Here is a 20,263-nt window from a genome sequence, read left to right as displayed (position 1 = left end):
TAATGTAAACAAGTCCCAGACTGGCTTTATCTGCAACATTATAGTTTCTTTCTTATGCTGGAAGGGTTAACCTGGGGTCAAGTTGCTCATAAACTCACTGTGATTAAAGAAGCTGGTGGACATTCTCTTTAAAGGGTTAAGGAAAATTTCTCTGGGCCATAGGCTCTAGTGACGCCACCACCTGCCCTCCACCAGTATAGCGGATGACACTCTCCGACCTCTACAGAAGTGTGCAGTGCCACCTGTACCACCTGCTTCTCGCACATCTGGTTGCTAAGCAATGGTCGTATATCAATGCATGACAAATGAAGGATTAACCCTTGAAGGATGAAGGACTCCAGTAAAGCAAAACCAGTAAAGCTTTTGATGTGACGGCACTCAGGTTTTTTGCAACTAGTAAAAGCAAGATTTCTGTAATTTGTCATTTAGGATCATGTTCCTACAAACATCTATGGCGAAGGACATTGTGTTCTTACTCCACAATAAACTCCATCCGGAAGATTTATTGTCTATTTAGTGGAATACAAAAGGTAAAATCTTTGCTATAACTTTTAGTAGAAGCCCGGGAGAAAATGACTCTAATCTAGAGGCCACATGGCTGGGAGATAGTGCCGGGTACTGCTGACTGGAAGACGGAGTCTGAGCGGCAGTGATTGTCTGTGATTGTAGAAGAATAGGGGTCAAGGCTCAGGTGACGTCCTCTTATATCCATCAAATAGATATTATTATGTAATCCTTGGGGAGTTATCATTGGGATTGTATAGATTGTAATTCTCATTGTACAAAGTTGGATTTCACCTAAACAATTCTTTTGTTATCAGGGAGATACGCTGCTAGAAAAGATGTCTGGCAGCAGCTTCTCCCTTCACCTCAATAAAAATACATGTATGCTTGGCCCAGCCTAGTGGTCATTAGTAAGAGCAGATCGGGGAAGTATCTGTCGGGTTTTTTCTTTTCTTTTCGTTTTTTTTTTGTATGACCTAAATTCTTTTTTTTTTTCTCTAATCTCCTTGTATTTTCTAGTTGTAATTATCTAAATTACATTTTAGTGACATTAACAGAGGTCATTCCACAGGTAGGAAAATTACTGAGTAATGAGCAGCAGCTGTTCTATATACCTCTGTTATCTATATACTGGTGTCACTTGTCACTGTACTTCTGTACTACTGTACTTATCTATATACTGGTGTCACCTGTCACTGTACTCCTGTCTGTGTTCTCTATATACTGGTGTCACCTGTCACTGTACTCCTGTCTGTGTTCTCTATATACTGGTGTCACCTGTCACTGTACTCCTGTCTGTGTTCTCTATATACTGGTGTCACCTGTCACTGTACTCCTGTCTTTGTTATCTATATACTGGTGTCACCTGTCACTGTACTTCTGTACTACTGTACTTATCTATATACTAATGTCACCTGTCACTGGACTCCTGTCTGTATTCTCTATATACTGGTGTCACCTGTCACTGTACTCCTGTCTTTGTTATCTATATACTAATGTCACCTGTCACTGTGCTCCTGTCTGTGTTTTCTATATACTGGTGTCACCTGTCACTGTACTTCTGTGCTACTGTACTTATCTATATACTAATGTCACCTGTCACTGGACTCCTGTCTGTGTTCTCTATATACTGGTGTCACCTGTCACTGTACTCCTGTCTTTGTTATCTATATACTAATGTCACCTGTCACTGTGCTCCTGTCTGTGTTTTCTATATACTGGTGTCACCTGTCACTGTACTTCTGTACTACTGTACTTATCTATATACTGATGTCACCTATTTTTGTACTCCTGTCTTTGTTATCTATATACTAATGTCACCTGTCACTGTACTCCTGTCTGTGATCTCTATATACTGGTGTCACCTGTCACTGTACTTGTGTCTGTTTTATCTATATACTGGTGTCACCTGTCACTGTACTTCTGTACTACTGTTCTTAGCTATATACTGATGTCACCTGTCACTGTACTCCTGTCTGTGTTATCTATATACTAGTGTCACCTGTCACTGTACTCCTGTCTGTGTTTTCTATATACCGGTGTCACCTGTCACTGTACTTCTGTACTACTGTTCTTATCTATATACTGATGTCACCTGTCACTGTACTCCTGTCTTTGTTATCTATGTACTAATGTCACCTGTCACTGGACTCCTGTGTTATTTATATACTGGTGTAACCTGTCACTTTACTCCTGTCTGTGTTATCTATGTACTAATGTCACCTGTCACTGGACTCCTGTCTGTGTTATCTATATACTGGTGTCACCTGTCATTTCTGGGTTCTCTTGGTCGTTTACCTGGGTAATATATGCTGTTGGACATTGAACAATACAATGTTTGCTTACTCAAATACTGATTACCGAAATAGAAGAGAAACCTGGACTCTTTGCCTCCTGGACAGGCAAGTAAAACCTCATGGCAGCTGGCAATAGGGGAAGCTTTCTGCATATGTATTCCTATAAATAGGAGCAGTATGCATACGTATGCAGTGAGCTCCCCCTTGTGGTGACCACAGGCAGCCAAAATGTTCAGTCATTTGATTGTGTAAATGAAAGTTTTACAGGGGCAATAATTATAAGGGACCAGTCTTTTTCCCATGGCTCCTTTAAACCAGTAAAGCTTTTGATGTGACGGCACTTGGGTTTTTTACAACTTGTAAAAGCAAAATTTCTGTAATTTGTCATTTGAGATCATGTTCCTACAAACATCTATGGCGAAGGACATTGTGTTCTTACTCCACAATAAACTCCATCCGGAAGATTTATTGTCTATTTAGTGAAATACAAAAGGTAAAATCTTTGCTGTAACCTTTAGTAGAAGCCCGGGAGAAAATGACTCTAATCTAGAGGCCACATGGCTGGGAGATAGTGCCGGGTACTGCTGACTGGAAGACGGAGTATGAGCGGCAGTGATTGTCTGTGATTGTAGAAGAATAGGGGTCAAGGCTTAGGTGACGTCCTTTTGTATCCATCAAACAGATATTATTATCTAGTCCTTGGGGAGTTATCATTGGGATTGTATAGATTGTAATTCTCATTGTACAAAGTTGGATTTCACCTAAACAATTCTTTTGTTATCAGGGAGATACGCTGCTAGAAAAGGTGTCTGGCAGCAGCTTTCTCCCTTCCCCCCAATGAGAATACATATATGCTTGGCCCAGCCTAGTGGTTATTTGAAGGGGAGATTGGGGTAGTATCTGTTGGGCAAAAAAGCCATTGAAATTGATGGCTTCAGCCAACAACTATCTTGTGTGTATTGCCAGCTTATGTATGACAATGTATGACCTAGATTTTTTTTACTCGTTAGAAACATTCTTTTTTTTCTAATCTCTTTGTATTTTCTGATTGTAACTATTTGAGTTAAATTTTTTTTGTAACTTATTATGGGAGCTGCCATTTTGCCTGTGCTGTTTTAACAGCAGTTAGAGATATGCTTTACAGCAAGCCCATGGACCATAGGCTACAATAGACAGTACATGTCCTATTCAAATTAATGAGAAAGGTTTCTGGGCATGCTTAGAGACCTTAACAGAGGTCATTCCACAGGAAGAGAAATTAATGAGCTATGAGCAACAGCTGTTCTATATTACTCTGTTATTTATATACTGGTGTCATCAGTCATTGTACTCTTGTCTGTGTTATCTATATACTGGTGTCACTTGTCACTGTACTCGTTTTTGTATTAACTATATACTGGTGTTACCAGTCCCTTATATCTATATACTGGTGTCACCTGTCACTATACTCCTGTTTGTGTTATCTATATATTGGTGTCACCTGTCACTATACTCCTGTCTGTAACTATATACTGGTGTCACCTGTCACTGGACTCCTGTCTGTAACTATATACTGGTGTCACCTGTCACTTTACTCCTTTTTGTGTTATCTATATACTGGTGTCACCAGTCACTGTTATCTTTATACTGGTGTCACCTGTCACTATACTCCTGTTTGTGTTACCTATATACTAGTGTCACCTGTCATTATACTCCTGTCTGTGTTATCTATATACTGGTGTCACCTATCACTGTACTCCTTTTTGTGTTATCTATATACTGGTGTCACGAGTCACTGTTATCTTCATACTGGTGTCACCTGTCACTATACTCCTGTTTGTGTTATCTATATACTGGTGTCATCTGTCACTGTACTCCTTTTTGTGTTTTCTATATACTGGTGTCACCAGTCAATGTTATCTATATACTGGTGTCACCTGTCACTGTACTCCTTTTTTGTGGTATCTATATACTGGTGTCACCAGTCAATGTTATCTATATACTGGTGTCACCTGTCACCGTACTCCTTTTTTGTGGTATCTATATACTGGTGTCACCAGTCAATGTAATCTATATACTGGTGTCACCTGTCACTGTACTCCTGTCTGTGTTATCTATATATTGGTGTCATCTGTCGCTATACTCCCATCTGTGATGATAAGGAGGGCACTGATTAAAATTTATCTGTACAGGAAAAGAAGTCTCGACTTGTTTCCATTCTGGCCATTAGGCCTAAAACTTACAAGTTTTCAGGATTCTTTTTTATAAAATAGTAAAATAAAATAAAAAAAATCATCACTAAAAATTCCTTAAAAAAATATGTTTTACATATAAACTTCATGGTACATTTCCTTCAAGCCGCACTGTGAAAGTTATCATTAAAATCACCTACTGGTTGTTCAGACTCTTTTACTTTAAGGAATATGGGATGAAGGTTATAGATGCCCTAAAAAGTCATCCCCCGCCATGTCCTAGTATCATGACGATTCCGCTCATTTCCCCCTAAGCTGTCAGTAGCAGAATGTAAGTTGAAGCCGGAGTCGTGTTATATTATAAATGATACTGTTACCGGGGACCTGTTATAAGATGAGGGACAAGAGATTCAATAGGACTGGACATACAGGGGGAAACATATGGAGATCTAATGGCTGAGGTGGAGGTATCTGGGAGCTGTCACATGAGATTGAGATATGTTACATTTAAAGGGGGAAACTATACAAAGCATCCAGAGCTGAATGCAATGATGTGTCGGGCGGCCAGGTAGCTGCGTATAATGTGACACATGTCAGGAGGCGTCAGGATGTGGAGTATATGACTTAGGGCAGAGCCAGGCCGGTGAGTGTGCGATTGCTGGAGCGGGAAGACGCAATGTCAACGTTAATGATTCAATCAGTCAGATAGGACGGGCAGGGTGTCATTGTTCCTGTGCCACATTAAGATGACACCTTTGTACTGTAGACAATACAGACGAGAAATTGGAAACAGTTTCTTCCGTTATAAATATAAATGTCGTGCTTCATGAAACTGAAAGGGGAAAAAAAGGCCTTTGTTGCCCATAGCAACCAGTCACAGCTTAGCTTTCAATTCAAATTGAAAATTTGTGCTGTGATTGGTTGCTATGAGCCAGGGCAGTTTCTAGATCATTTTGGCAACAGGGCGAATCTTGATAAAGATTCTCCTCAGAACCTGCCAGACAAACATCTTAGGCTCCGCACTTATCCAGCAACTTCCTACCCTTTTCCCTCCTATAAGCTCCTAAACTATAGTAATTCTGCTGCTTGGTGCAGTAAAGTCTGGTGTGACCTCCATTATACTGACATACAGGATGCTGGGAAAGCTGGGTGACCTCCATTATACTGACATACAGGATGCTGGGAAAGCTGGGTGACCTCCATTATACTGACATACAGGATGCTGGGAAAGCTGGGTGACCTCCATTATACTGACATACAGGATGCTGGGGAAGCTGAGTGACCTCCATTATACTGACATACAGGATGCTGGGAAAGCTGTGTGACCTCCATTATACTGACATACAGAATACTGGGAAAGCTGTGTGGGCGGTGCTATGAGTGCCGGACTGGAGCACTTTTATTAGAGGGCATGAGGTTATATATATATATATATATATATATATATATATATATATATATACTGTATATACACATCTATACATATAATTAAGGGACACAGTGTATATTATACAGAATTTCAGGGCATCATTGTGTGTAATTTAATTAATTGTAAGGAGTAAATTGTATATTATAATGAATTTCAGGGAGCTGTAGTGTGTATTATAATGAATTTCAGAGTACCACAGTGTTTATTAATGGATTTCTGGGGACCATGGTGTGTATTACAATAAAGGGAACACAGAAGTGTTTTTGGGGGTACAGTGCATGGAAATATTCAGTGGGCACAGTGTGTGGAGTTGTGGTGGCACTAGAGAATAAGGTCTGGTTCCCTGCAACTAGGGTGCAGAGGGGAAGGGGTGGTGATTGGAAACATGACAGGATTGCTGTGCTGTGTTTTCTCCCCCTCCTCTGTGACCCGAAATTTGCAGAGAGCTGTACACAGCCCAGGACCTCAGGAAGAAGACTGTAAGTTCCTGTGTGGCTTCTCCCATCCTCCTGCGGCAGGGTCCTGCACTGTGAGCAGAGGGGGCGGGGCCTAGAGAGACGGGACTCACTGCTGCAGGAGAGACACTTAGAGCAAGTACAGCTCACTGCGTCTGTGTAAGGCTAGGTTCACACTGCGTTTTTAGCATCCGTTTAACTGATCAGTTTTTTGCAAAAAACGGATTGCAAAAAACGGATGCATTTGTGTGCATCCGTTTTTGATCCGTTTTTCCATTGACTTCCATTATAAAAAAAACGCATCAAAACGGATGCGTTTTTTTTGACGCACAATAAAGTACTGTTGACACTACTTTTTTGACCGCTAAAAAAAACCGGATCCGTTAAACGGATGCTGAAAACGCAGTGTGAACCTACCCTAACTAAACTATACACGGCAGATGAGTAGCCCTGCAGCAGAGATTCTGACACCTGGGGCAGAGGGGAGCGCCCTGGAGGTTTCTTTCTAGTCTGAGCCTGGCACCCCCTGCCTTGGACCACTTGATGGCGCCCTAGGCCATCGCCTATTCCAGCCTATGCTTTGTCACGGTCCAGGCGATCCGGGGGCGGAGCTACGGGCGGGCGGCCGGAGGGCAATCTTACCAGGTGATGGGGCAGAGGGGGAGGTGATGGGGCGAGCGGGCGGCGAGGGGTGCATGCAGCTAAGTAGAGTCCGGGGGGTGCCACCAGCGCCCCCTAGCTGTCGGCGCCCCGTGCGGTCGCCCGGCCCGCCCGCCTCTAGAAACGGCCCTGCTATGAGCAACAGAATGTGCATAGTAAAAGTGAAGCTGTTGCCCTTATTACCCAATCACATTGCTGCTGCATAGTTGCCAACAGTCCCGATTTTGTTGGGACTGTCCCGATTCTGAGGAGACAGCCCCGGCAAAACCATGTCCCGGGAAGCCCCACCCCCTTCCAGCGTGAGAGCAGGGAGAGGAGTCCCTGGGGGACTAGAGGAACCATACTGGTGAGTAGAGATGAGCGAACCGGGTTCGGGTTCAAGTCGATCCTAACCCGAACGATCGGCATTTGATTAGTCATGGCTGTTGAACTTGGATAAAGCTCTAAGGTACCTAGAAAACATGGATACAGCCAATGACTATATCCATGTTTTCCACATAGCCTTAGGGCTTTATCTTAGTATGATGATGGAGGAGCAGTAGGATGAAGGGGGTAGTAGTATGATGATATGGGGTGCAGCTGCATCATATGGGTACAAACTACCAGTATATACAGTCAGTGAGTAGAGTGCTATCTCTGAGTCTCAGCCTGCTCTGAGTGGGGTGTGTAATATACTGTGGACCTAATACTGGGGTGGGACCTAATACTGGGGTGTGTAATATACTGTGGACCTAATACTGGGGTGTGTAATATACTGTGGACCTAATGCTGGGGTGTGTAATATACTGGGGACCTAATACTGGGGTGTTTAATATACTGGGGACCTAATACTGGGGTGTGTAATATACTGGGGACCTAATACTGGGGTGTGTGTTATATGCTGGGGACCTAAGGGGTGTGTAATATACTGGGGACCTAATACTGGGGTGTGTAATGCTCCTTTTGTGTTGTTCTGACTGTAAATTCTAACTGAAAAATTTTGAACCCACACCCATGATAGGCCACACCCACCGAGACCACACCCACAATAAGCCACACCCCTTTTCACCGCTAAAGTGTCCCTGGAAAAAAATTTAAAATGTTGGCAACTATGCTGTTGCTATGTTTTAGAGGACATTGGAAACATAAAAGAAGCAATCTGATTGGTTGCAGTGGGTGACTACAACTCAGACCACCTACAATGCCACAGACACCTACAATGGCCATCACTGGAGAGGAGGCAGGAACCATCGGCAATAAAGTAACACCAGGACATATAGAGAGCCTCTCAGTGATGAAGAAGAGGACGGAGGAGGCCACAACCATCATAGTGTAGTCAGGGCCGTATTTACGACTAGGCACCAGTGGTCCTAGTGGTAAATCCAGTGGTGAGAATTTCTTCAGACAATATGCAGACAACTCTAATCATTGATTTAATGTGGAAATTTGTTTATGTTTAAAGCCGTTAAAAACCATGAAAAACACGATTCAGCCAATGTTTCTACATGTAGAGAAATGTATGTGGCCGAAACCAGGCTCTTATTTCTTCCCCAGTAGTCATGTGCTGTTACCAGGATTAGTGGCCATACGCCTATTGGTTACAGCATGAGGGTCTGGTTGCGGCTGCATGTGGTGACGTACAGTAAATGTTGGAACACGGCCTAAGACTGATCAGAGATCAATATGATGTTCAGAAATTAGAAAATCATTATGCTAATTGGTGAGTGAAGATGGGGGGTCTGCAGGTCTAGTGCCTAGGGCAGCAGCAACTGGCAATATGGCCCTGAGTGTAGTGTCCCACTACGTGTTTTCTTCTTACACCTTAGTAAAAGTGTATCTCTCTAGTGTTACAGGTTAGGACAGGAGGCTGCTGTTCCTTACTCCAGCACAGCTGAAGATAACACTAGGTCTGTCTACACAAGCACTTCACTTTTAGAGTAACTACTTCCCTTTAGTTGTGGGTGAGTTAGTGTCTAGCTACAGGCCAGGCAGAACCAGTATATGGTTGTTCCTGCCACTAGTAACCCAACCAGCTCCACCCAGAGCAGAGACCTGGGACTTGTACTACCCCAATAGGATGGAAACCCAACACTGAGGGGCAGAAGGTGGCTAGGTGAGATAACTGGGACTCATCTATACAAGGGCCCTCTTACCCTGACACCTGTTACTGTTTCTTCTATCAACTCACCTATCTACCTGTTGGATCAGTATAACTGATGTTGCACTAGATTAATGAAGAAAGTCACCAGCACTACTCCTGGATTATGGTAAGCGTGCGATTAGGAGGACATATGAAGGGCTAATGGCGATCAGCAATGGGGGTGCTCCTCATAAACAGGCCAGTAAGTAGAAAAAGAGCTGAGGGCACTCACCTGTGTGTTGCAAAATTTCTTTATTCCAAGGTGCAATTAAAAGCTCTATAAGACATATCTTGTTAGAGCAGACGCCATACCACTTGACAGCGGGGTCATGATGGCCATTTCACATGCATGCGCGTTTCATTGGATGAAGCGCGCATTGATGAAGAGCGCATGTGCGTGAAATGGCCATCATGACCACACTGTGAAGCGGTATGGCGTCTGCTCTAACAAGATATGTCTTACGGAGCTTTTAATTGCACCTTGGAATAAAGAAGTTTTGCAACACACAGGTGAGTGCCCTCAGCTCTTTTTCTATTTACTGGCCTGTGGTTTCTGCACCTGAGCACTGTTTGTGACTATTTTTGAAAGTTGTTTGAAGTGGGACTCTGTCATCTCTACCGCCGCACCTACACCTGACACTTCACCTTAGTCCTAACGAAGGTCCGGTTGCCGCGTGCCTGGGGGTGGGTGTTACCCCTCCTGACCACCGTGACAAGTAGCCTCCAAAACACTAGAACCCATCAGCAGGCCCAACACCAGTTCCATCAACCCCGGGCCACGGTAATAGGGAAAATGGCTGAACTCCATTCTCAGCAAAAGAATCCAATAATCTATAATCTATTATCTCTGTATGCACTATAATCCAATGTGTATACAGAGATAACTAACAATCACTCAGTAGGACCGCCCACCGGACTCCTAAGCCTAGAATAGTTTAAATGGATAAATTACAAGTTCTATAGGAACTTCTCTAACAAAACTATATATCAATCAGCTCAGCTCCTTCTACTCTATCACTTTATCCCCCAAGTTACAGGTTCCCTTTCGGTACACAATACAGTACAGTAGATTATTAAACATGGCATGCTCACTATATTCTGCTATCTTCATGCCATTTTCTGCTATACAATGATTTATACATGAACTCCTCTGCCTTAGTCTTATATAATTGATGTTAAAAGCTTCTTGTCTTTAGACCCCCTGTCCTCGACATCTCAAGGTGGAGTGGAACTACAACTCCCAGCATGGTCACAGTTTTAAAGCCTTCTAGGAGAAGAGAGGAAATCAATGTTAAAGACTGACAGAGCTCATATCTCTCCTTATAGAGTGGAACTACAACTCCCAGCAGGTGTTTAACCTAGATGTGACTGTTTACAGCTGAGAAATCCTAAGTAAAGGGAAAAATCCAGGGTTGACAGACTAATAGGTGGTGATTCTAATACAGGGAGAATGAGAGGCTTGGGAGGGGTGGGCAGAGGAGGGGTTTCATGGAGGGATGCATAGTACAGATGGGAATCCTTGCCACAGACATCACTAAGAAGGAGTTTGAGAGCAGAAGAGTGAATGTATCTGTACAGAAGGAAGCCATAGACTTGGATATGATAGACTTCTATATGTGGGACTAGGAGCACCTTAGTGGGCACCTGCCGGGGGATGACCTGGCCACAGACTTGGCTGCACATTCCTCTGTATGCCAGGTGAGTCACTTATTTAGTACCTGCTAATAGGATGGCGTTATAGTAATATTTACCTGTATGTCTGTATGGAAAATCAGCTATTATGAACCGAACCTTCTCCAAAAATCTGAAAATTCTGGTTAAATTTCTCACATCTCCAATGTGACATTTAAGGAAGCTGAGATAGAAGGAGCTGTTTGCGCAGTCAGGGCACTGGATCTCATGTTTTGCAGGTCAGATGTTTACTAAGGGGGCAGCTTTAGTAGCCACCTTTTGACCATATCAAACAGCTCCCAATATCTCAGCTTTTTAGATTGCTGTATAGATTTTGGAAAGGTTTTGGACTGAATGAAGTCTGACTGGCTCAGTATTTGGCCAGATTAAAAGAAGCTGAGATATAAGGAGCTGTAAGTTCTTGGCTATGGTTCTCATCCTGGAGATCAACATTTTTTTTTGTTTTTTGTTTTTTTTGGTGGTGGTGGTGGTGGTGGTGGGGGGGGGGGGGGGGGGGGGGGGGGGGGGGGGGTTTGTGACAGCTTTTTCTCCATTGGGATAACTGTATCTAACATCTCCCTATATCTCAGCTTCCTAGGTTACTGGGAGTATATGATGCAGGAGTTTTGGTCAGTATTTGATCAGGAGTTTTAACCAAAACCAGTGGAACCGATATAGGGAAACCTGTAATGAAAAGATGTCGGCTAAAAATACTGATCTAAATACTATGTGTTAACACAGCCTTGGGTTTAAGAAGACAAAGTGCAATTTGTAGTTTGTCTCAAGGTGTTTTGCATAGGACTGCAGAAAAAGTGGCTGTATTATCGTACCTACAAAAAAAACAGAAAGTGCTACAGCAACCCACAGGTGCAAGCACTTACTGTATATACTCCCCCCCCCCCCCCCCCCGTTGTACACACGCTAAAAACCTGCTCTATAGATATAAAAAAAATGAGGATCTTAGTTAACTATTTGATCAAAAAGTGTGTACCATGTCACCACGTTAAGGTGTCCTCGGAGACATGGTTCCTACTCTAGCACTGTGATTGGAAATAATCAGTTTTTTGTCTGTATGTAAGCCACATGCAGCGTGCAACCTGCAGTGTGAACAGAGGCACAGAGGTGCTGCCATTTTTCCCTTTTTCTGTATTATCGCACCTGTCAGTGTGAGATCTCATTATTCCTATTACTGTGACCAGATGTGACTGACTGATTTAATAAACTTACGGCTGGAAAATCCATTCACAGTACAGAGCAAATTTGTCTCTGCTACTCGGCTCTGCTTCTTATTGCGCTGTGTTAGTATATGATGCCTATGAGGGGATCGCACTGAATTTCGTATGTGTGCAGGACATCAGTCTCTTTGTGGATGAGCGTGCAGTAATTCTCTCCGCTGGATTGTTCAAGGCTTAGGAAGACGGCATAAATTATTGATTGTTCAGATATGATGCACGGGACTAGTGCGATGTTGTATGTGAAAAGTATAAGGGGGCTTAAAGACAGCGCTTATCCCCTGTCCACAGGAGGAAATGATCACAGGGGGTCCATCCACTGGGATTACTCTCTCAAGAAGGGGCATACAAGTCTTACCACAGAACGCAGCAGCAAGTTAGGCTACTTATACATTTATTGCCTACAGAGCTGCCAAAGAATACAGAGCTCAGACTCCCTTGGATCAGACATCGCCATGATGACAGACTACAAACAAACTCTGTGTAGTCAAATTCTGTGGTCACGAGATATTTCCTTCACCCGCCCCACTTCCACTTTCGGAGGATGAAGGTTATTTTATTACCTTGATCCTTGGCGCCATTTCTGGTAACTTTGTAGTTTAGTTCATACACTAATAAGGTAGTTTGGTGCCCTGGGGACGGGACTACTGCCCTCAGTGCAACAATCTGCCCCGGCCGTCCCATTCTAATAAAGTAGTGGCATTGTGAAGTGTAGTCATTCAGGTACTCATCTCTGCAGAGCGCCAGATGAATATTCATTAGAAGTGGTGGGCAGGCCGGGGAGGATGGGTGGACTGAGGGTTGTAGTCCCGCCCCCAGTGCACCAAACTGCCTCATTATCATATGGATTAAACTACAAAGTACATGGAGCGTCGCTGAGGATTAAAGTACAAAAAAACTTATCTTCATCCTCAGCACCCCATACAGTTTAGGTACATAACAGCAAGTTAGATGCTTCTCACCTTCTGATGTATATAGGGTTCTCCCCACTGTCCCCTGAAGTCAGTTATGTATAGAGATATGGGTATATTGGATTTCAACTGCACAATCCATTTGTTCTTATGGATATAAGTTACATCTGGATGAGTCTGGCAGCGGCCTCAGAATTCAGAATACCTGCACACTCAGGCGAACCAAGCGTGTGTTTGTATGTGGGGATGGGGAGGTATAGCTATCGGCCGAACGAGACTGCCAGCTGGCGACCTGAGTGGTAATCTATAGAGACACATGCATCGGAGCTGTATAAAGGTTTTTGCAAAGCTGCCGCCTTTTTTAATTTTTTTATTTAAGATGCATGAGGTTAATAAGCTATAAAAAGGCTCAATGTGAGCAGTGGAAATCAAGCATTTGGAGGCATTGGCATTGGTTCCCGTTTTATTAGCCTTGGCGCTGGATTTATGCATGAACGCTGCTGGCATCCACATATAAATAATTGCCGGCGCTCTCTAATAGCCCTTGGCATCGTTTTCTCGTAATAATCATGTGAGCCCGGATGCTGTGTATGAGACTTATTACTGTACATGGGGAATATGGGGGCTGTGCAGACTCTTCTGTATTGTCTCTACCTACACGGCCCTATAGATCCAGTCTCAGCTGCGTTCTCCCTCGTCTTATTTGCTGTACACAGAGATTTAAGTGACAGCCTGAAGGTCAATTCCCTGGAGCTGCTTAGTGGAGACATGAGGGGTCGATGTCAGCAGAAGTAACAAAATGCAGGTGTGAACAGAGCCGTGACAGCTGGCTAATAATAAGTGTGACTCTTGTCTGTGTTATAGCTGGTACACCCACCTACTGCGCTCTATAATACAAGGTGACAGTCCTTACCCGGCTGATCGTCTACTGTGTCTTACCATCTACCACTGGGAGATAATACCCCTGTAACATAGCTTCCTATTGGGGATTCCCTGCTATCTGAGTCTGTATTTTTTTTTTCCCAAAAAGTTTTAGATTTTTTTTTTTTTAGAATTTGAGGCTATGTTCCCACTTCAGGCACATATCGGGGAAGGTGGCCGTCTCGTAACATAGACTTACGCTAATGATGATCATTATGGTTATTAGCGGCCGTCTATTTAGCGAGACGGCTGTGTTTGCCCTGTATGTTTCGGTAACATTGCCTTGCATTGTTTAATAGCGTTTGGAGTAGCAAAAAGAAACACAAGAACAAACACAAAATCCCTGAAAAAGAAAAAAAAAAAAAAAAAAAGCTAAAAAACTGACCAAAATAACAAAAAAGGCAGACATTTTCATTTTTTTTAATTAATGAAAAATTAAAGGGGTATTCCCCCCAAGAGCTTAAAAAAATTAAATGCTCCCAAACCTAGCTGGCCTAACTCACCAAGTCCCCCTGAGTATTTTGAGCCGTCTCCCATCTTTCTAGCTGCTGCCGTTCCTGAGTTACAACTTTTTCTAAAACATGGTCTATATCCAAGATAGGAAACTATATTTCCCATCATGCAATGCTTCTGCCTGATGATGGTGAAGTAGCAGAGCTGAGACAATGAAGGAGATGATGACAGTGTAGCAGAGCTGAGATAGCTGTGACGTTGTAGCAGAACTGCGTTGGCGGTGACGTTGTAGCTGAGTCGGCGGGGACGCTGGTGTAGCAGAGCTGAGTTGGCGGGGACGGCGGTGTAGCAGAGCTGAGTTGGCGGGGACGCCGGTGTAGCAGAGCTGAGTTGGCGGGGACGCCGATGCAGCAGAGCTGAGTTTGCGGGGACGCCGATGCAGCAGAGCTGAGTTGGCGGGGACGCCGATGCAGCAAAGCTGAGTTGGCGGGGACGCCGGTGTAGCAGAGCTGAGTTGGCAGGGACGCCGGTGTAGCAGAGCTGAGTTGGCGGGGACGCCGGTGTAGCAGAGCTGAGTTGGCAGGGACGCCGGTGTAGCAGAGCTGAGTTGGCGGGGACGCCGATGCAGCAGAGCTGAGTTGGCGGGGACGCCGGTGCAGCAAAGCTGAGTTGGCGGGGACGCCGGTGTAGCAGAGCTGAGTTGGCGGGGACGCCGGTGCAGCAAAGCTGAGTTGGCGGGGACGCCGGTGTAGCAGAGCTGAGTTGGCGGGGACACCGGTGTAGCAGAGCTGAGTTGGCGGGGACGCCGGTGTAGCAGAGCTGAGTTGGCGGGGACGCCGGTGTAGCAGAGCTGAGTTGGCGGGGACGCCGGTGTAGCAGAGCTGAGTTGGCGGGGACGCCGGTGCAGCAGAGCTGAGTTGGCGGGGACGCCGGTGTAGCAGAGCTGAGTTGGCGGGGACGCCGGTGTAGCAGAGCTGAGTTGGCGGGGACGCCGGTGTAGCAGAGCTGAGTTGGCGGGGACACCGGTGTAGCAGAGCTGAGTTGGCGGAGACGCCGGTGTAGCAGAGCTGAGTTGGCGGGGACGCCGGTGTAGCACAGCTGAGTTGGCGGGGACGCCGGTGTAGCAGAGCTGAGTTGGCGGAGACGCCGGTGTAGCAGAGCTGAGTTGGCGGGGACGCCAATGTAGCACAGCTGAGTTGGCGGGGACGCCGGTGTAGCAGAGCTGAGTTGGCGGGGACGCCGATGTAGCAGAGCTGAGTTGGCGGGGATGGTGCAGCAGAGCTGAGTTGGCGGGGACAGTGTAGCAGAGCTGAGTTGGCGGGGACGGTGTAGCAGAGCTGAGTTGGCGGGGACGGTGTAGCAGAGCTGAGTTGGCGGGGATGGTGCAGCAGAGCTGAGTTGGCGGGGACGGTGTAGCAGAGCTGAGTTGGCGGGGACGGTGTAGCAGAGCTGAGTTGGCGGGGACGTCGGTGTAGCAGAGCTGAGTTGGCGGGGATGGTGCAGCAGAGCTGAGTTGGCGGGGACGGTGTAGCAGAGCTGAGTTGGCGGGGACGGTGTAGCAGAGCTGAGTTGGCGGGGACGCCGGTGTAGCAGAGCTGAGCTGGCGGGGACGGTGTAGCAGAGCTGAGTTGGCGGGGACGGTGTAGCAGAGCTGAGTTGGCGGGGACGGTGTAGCAGAGCTGAGTTGGCGGGGACGGTGTAGCAGAGCTGAGTTGGCGGGGACGCCGGTGTAGCAGAGCTGAGCTGGCGGGGACGCCGGTGCAGCACAGCTGAGTTGGCGGGGACGCCGGTGCAACACAGCTGAGTTGGGGATGCCGGTGTAGCAGAGCTGAGTTGGCGGTGATGCGGGCGATTGCGAGGGGCGGAGCTTGTGACGCGGGGGGACGGAGCTTTCCGCGGGCGATCGCGCGCGGGGGGGGCGGAGCTAGTCGCGGGCGATCGCGCAGGGGCAGAGCTAGTCGCGGGCGATTGAAGGGGGCGGAGCTAGTCGCGGGCGATTGTGGGGGGCGGAGCTAGTCGCGGGCGATTGAAGGGGGCGGAGCTAGTCGCGGGCGCTTGCGGGGGGCGGAGCTAGTCGCGGGCGATTGCGGGGGGCGGAGCTAGTCGCGGGCGATTGAGGGGGGCGGAGCTAGTCGCGGGCGATTGCGGGGGGCGGAGCTAGTCGCGGGCGATTGCGGGGGCGGAGCTTGCCGTGGCCGATCGCGGGGGGGCGGAGCGTGCCGCGGGTGAGTGCGGAGGCTATGCTGCGGGTGAGTGAGGGATGCCACGGGTGATGGGGGGGGCTGTGTGCTGCGGGTGAGTGCTGGACGGTGCGCCCGGGAGGCTCTGGACACAGGGGGTGAGCTCTGCACTGGGGGTGACCGGGTGGCTGCTGTTAGAGAGGGATGCTGTCACAGCTGCGCTGATCACTGTCTCCCTCTGTAACAGCAGCTATCCCATCAGTGTTCTCAGTCACTTCTCTGTGCTGGGACTGAGGACACGTGATGCCGTCTCAGAGGGTGGGGGCCAGGAGCAGAGAGCGTGTTGGTGTGGACTGAGGTCTGATGATTCTATGCAATCCATGGAGGTGAATGCAGCTGGATAACAGCAAAACTTTGCAGAATCCATAATAACTTTATATTGGAAAGATGGAAAGCTACGGGTGGGCAGCGTATTAATGCAAAAATAATTTTGGGGGGAATAACCCTTTAAGCTTTGAAGGTGTACTCTGAAAATTAATTTTTTTTTTATTTAATAAATCAACTGGTGTCAGAAAATTATACAGATTTGAAAATTACTGCTATTACAGTACTTGTCAGCTGCTTTATGTCCTGCAGGAAGTGGTGTATTCTTTCCAGTCTGACACAGCGCTGTCTGCTGCCACCTTTGTCCATGTCAGGAACTGTCCAGAGCAGGAGAGGTTTTCTATGGGGATTTGCTCCTGCTCTGGACAGTTCCTGACATGGACAGAGGTGGGAGCAGAGAGCACTGTGTCAGACTGGAAAGAATACACCACTTCCTGCAGGACATACAGCAGCTGATAAGTACTGGAAGGATTGAGATTTTTAAATAGATGTACTCTACAAATCTATATAACTTTCTGACACCAGTTGATTTAAAAGCAAGTGTTTTTTTCCTCTGGAGTAAAAACAGAGTGTGCACATAGCACACTGTATCTGCTGTAGGCTGCATGTATACGTATACTGTTTAGTAGCTCAGGGGGGTCAATATGCATATTCCTATACATAGGGACATACAGGAGATAGTACCAGTAATAATAAAGAATTTGACATGGATCTGCATGCTCATAAGTCGTATTTCATGGGGCACCTTGGCTTTTTGGCACGTTTTCTGCACGACATACACATATCACATATATGGTGGGAAATACTGTGTGTATTCCCATTACAATCTTATAGGAGTTATCAGTACTCTGAAGTTTCTGAAAATGTATAACAAATTTGCCATCAGAACATTGAGATGACTATTGACACTGTAGGTTAGTTATCCAAACACTACTTTGAAATTGTTGCCATGTTCTTGGGTGGTAGTCAACTCAATGAAGTCATAAAAAGTTTGAAAACTTCTTTATAATCCTGAAGATGGTCAGACAGATATTCACCACAGGCCTGGCCCATGAAATCCTGGCGATCAGCGTTATCTGTGCTGCTGCCAGCTATAGATTTTCCCTGCAGTGGCCACTACAGGTGAAATGTAGTATTACAATGCCATCAATATCCACTTCTAGTCTCTGGGTACGGGCGAGATGCCTCTTTACTCTGTCCACCTCCCATTGTGTGAACTTATATGAATTCTAGTAGATTCCACCATTCATCCCAGGATCTATATGCAATTAATCTAGGATTCAGCTTCTTCACTCACAATGTGAGGATTTCAAAAATTGATTCTAACAATGATTGAGGTCACATGTCTGTGCTAGATGTTCATCCCTTCTCTTGGTGGAGGAGACATGGGATCATATGTTATCGGTTCACCAGGGCCCTTCTGAGAGTTATCCCTGCACAAATACATCTTCACATTCTAATCCAGGTAATTAAGGCAAAGAGGAGTAAAGGGTTAACCACTCGGCGGGAAGAAATTCTTTAGATTTCTATGCAGGTTTGTTAAGTATGACTCTAGGGAGATACTGTGCAGTTGTTTAGTCACTGTTATTTCGACAAGCTTTACATCAATCAATCAATCAATCATACATATGAATGTAAATGCTTTGTAATGTATCTTATCAGAGAAAAGTGCCTCTTCCTCCTCTTTTCAGCCCTCTTTTCCTGCTGCCCCCTCCCTCCTTATCCCTCCTTAACTCATCATGGACTCTAAAAACTGCGCAAGTAATAAGTCTTAAGCGGAGACAGACCTAGGGCTGTATAATGCTGCGTTTACACGGAACGATTATCGTTCGAATTTGCACAATAACGATCGAATTTGAACGATAATCGTACGTGTAAACGCAGCGAACGATCAAACGACGAGCGAGAAATCGTTCATTTTGATCTTACAACATGTTCTTAAATTGTCGTTCGCAAAAAATTCACAGATCGTTCCGTGTAAACAGTCCTTCACTGATTTAACCTATGTGTGAAATAGGCTTAAGTGATCGCAAAACGGTCGCAGAACGATTTTTCCGTACAATATATCGTTCCGTCTAAAGGCTGCTCACTATAAAAAAAAAATTGTTACTTCGAAATCGTTAATCGTACGATCGGGCGAATTATCGCTCAGTGTAAACACCGCATTAGACATCTTGATATGCTGGGAAAGCGAGTGCCAATCTGCTAGATCGGCGCTCACTTATGGAGCCTTACACACGGCTTGATTATCGCGAAGCAAGAGCTACATGGATATTGTTAATGATGTCTGTAAAGACCTTACTTTATATAAAAAATAAAAAAGACATAGTTATACTTAACTCTCGAGACTTACTTGGTGTCCTCCTGCCTTGCCTGGGGGATTTCCCGCTGCAGACGACACTTCTGAACCCATCTCTGCAGTGACAGGCTGCTCAGCCAATCACTGACTGAGACGGGACAGTGCCATGGCCAGTGATGGATTCAGAAGTGTCAGCTGTGGCTGCGGTCAGTGGGAAATGGCAGGAAGACACTGGGGAAGCCTGGAGAGGTAAGTATAACTACGTCTTTACTATTTTCTATACCCTTTCATCAGCCGTCAGCTGCACATTACCTATCACACAGAGCGATGAACGCCCGACAGACAATGATGACTTCCTGAAAGAAATCGAACAGACGATGATCTGACCCTGGGATGTACGTCTTTATTACATGGAGCGATATCTGCCTGAATTGGCCTGATCTGGCAGGTAATCGCTCTGTGTAAAGGGCCCTAACCATTTATTGATAGATAGGGTTACGTGCTGCCCATAGAAATCTAGGGGAGTGGCTTCAGAGAGCCAAACACAGACACAGAGTGACCAAAGGGAAAAAAACGCCTTAACGTTGGTGACATGGTACACTCTGTTTGATCAAATAGTTTGTTAAGATCCTCATTTTTTAATATCTACAGAGCAGGTGTTTACCGTGTGTACGCTGGGAGGAGTATATACGGTAGGCACTTGCACCTGTGGGTTGCTGCTGCACTTTCTGTTTTTTTTTTTTTTTGTCTGTACTTTAGCCACGAGCAGCGTGCAACCTGCAGTGTAAACAGAGTCTTAGATGTGCAGCCAATTTTTCCCTTTTTTTCTGTTGAATGTGGGGTGTGTGGCTACCTCCTGTTGGCCTGCACTCCACCCATGTCCCAAGGGTGCTATAAAAGAGATCATTTGGCTCCTATCTGCCCAGTTGTAGGCTTATTTAGCCCAGGAGAGGCCATTGCTAGTGTAAAAATACTAGAGTAGGGACCATGTCTCGAGGACGCCTTAACGTTGGCGACATGGTACACTCTGTTTGATCAAATAGTTTGCTAAGATCCTCATTTTTTAATATCTACAGAG

General features: G+C 45.7%; 1 protein-coding gene across 6 annotated transcripts in view; it reads left to right on the top strand.

The window, feature by feature from the left end:
- Positions 1 to 625: 625 nt before the first annotated feature.
- The window catches only part of LOC138801360 (glucagon receptor-like), a 65,107-nt gene continuing 45,469 nt past the window's right edge, over positions 626 to 20,263 (top strand). For 2 of the 6 annotated variants that reach the window (XM_069984097.1, XM_069984096.1), the window contains exon 1: positions 10,645 to 10,832. In XM_069984097.1, coding sequence (XP_069840198.1) covers positions 10,789 to 10,832 — 44 coding nt within the window. In that variant the 5' untranslated portion in view covers positions 10,645 to 10,788. Of the gene's footprint in view, positions 692 to 10,642; positions 10,833 to 20,263 lie in introns of those variants that run through there. The other 4 variants (XM_069984099.1, XM_069984098.1, XM_069984104.1 and 1 more) reach the window with 4 other exon arrangements.

The sequence above is a fragment of the Dendropsophus ebraccatus genome, chromosome 9 (genome assembly GCF_027789765.1).
Source record: "Dendropsophus ebraccatus isolate aDenEbr1 chromosome 9, aDenEbr1.pat, whole genome shotgun sequence".
NCBI classification, from domain to species: domain Eukaryota; kingdom Metazoa; phylum Chordata; class Amphibia; order Anura; family Hylidae; genus Dendropsophus; species Dendropsophus ebraccatus.
Note: the sequence above shows the minus strand (reverse complement) of the source record. Positions and strands in the feature narration are given on the sequence as shown.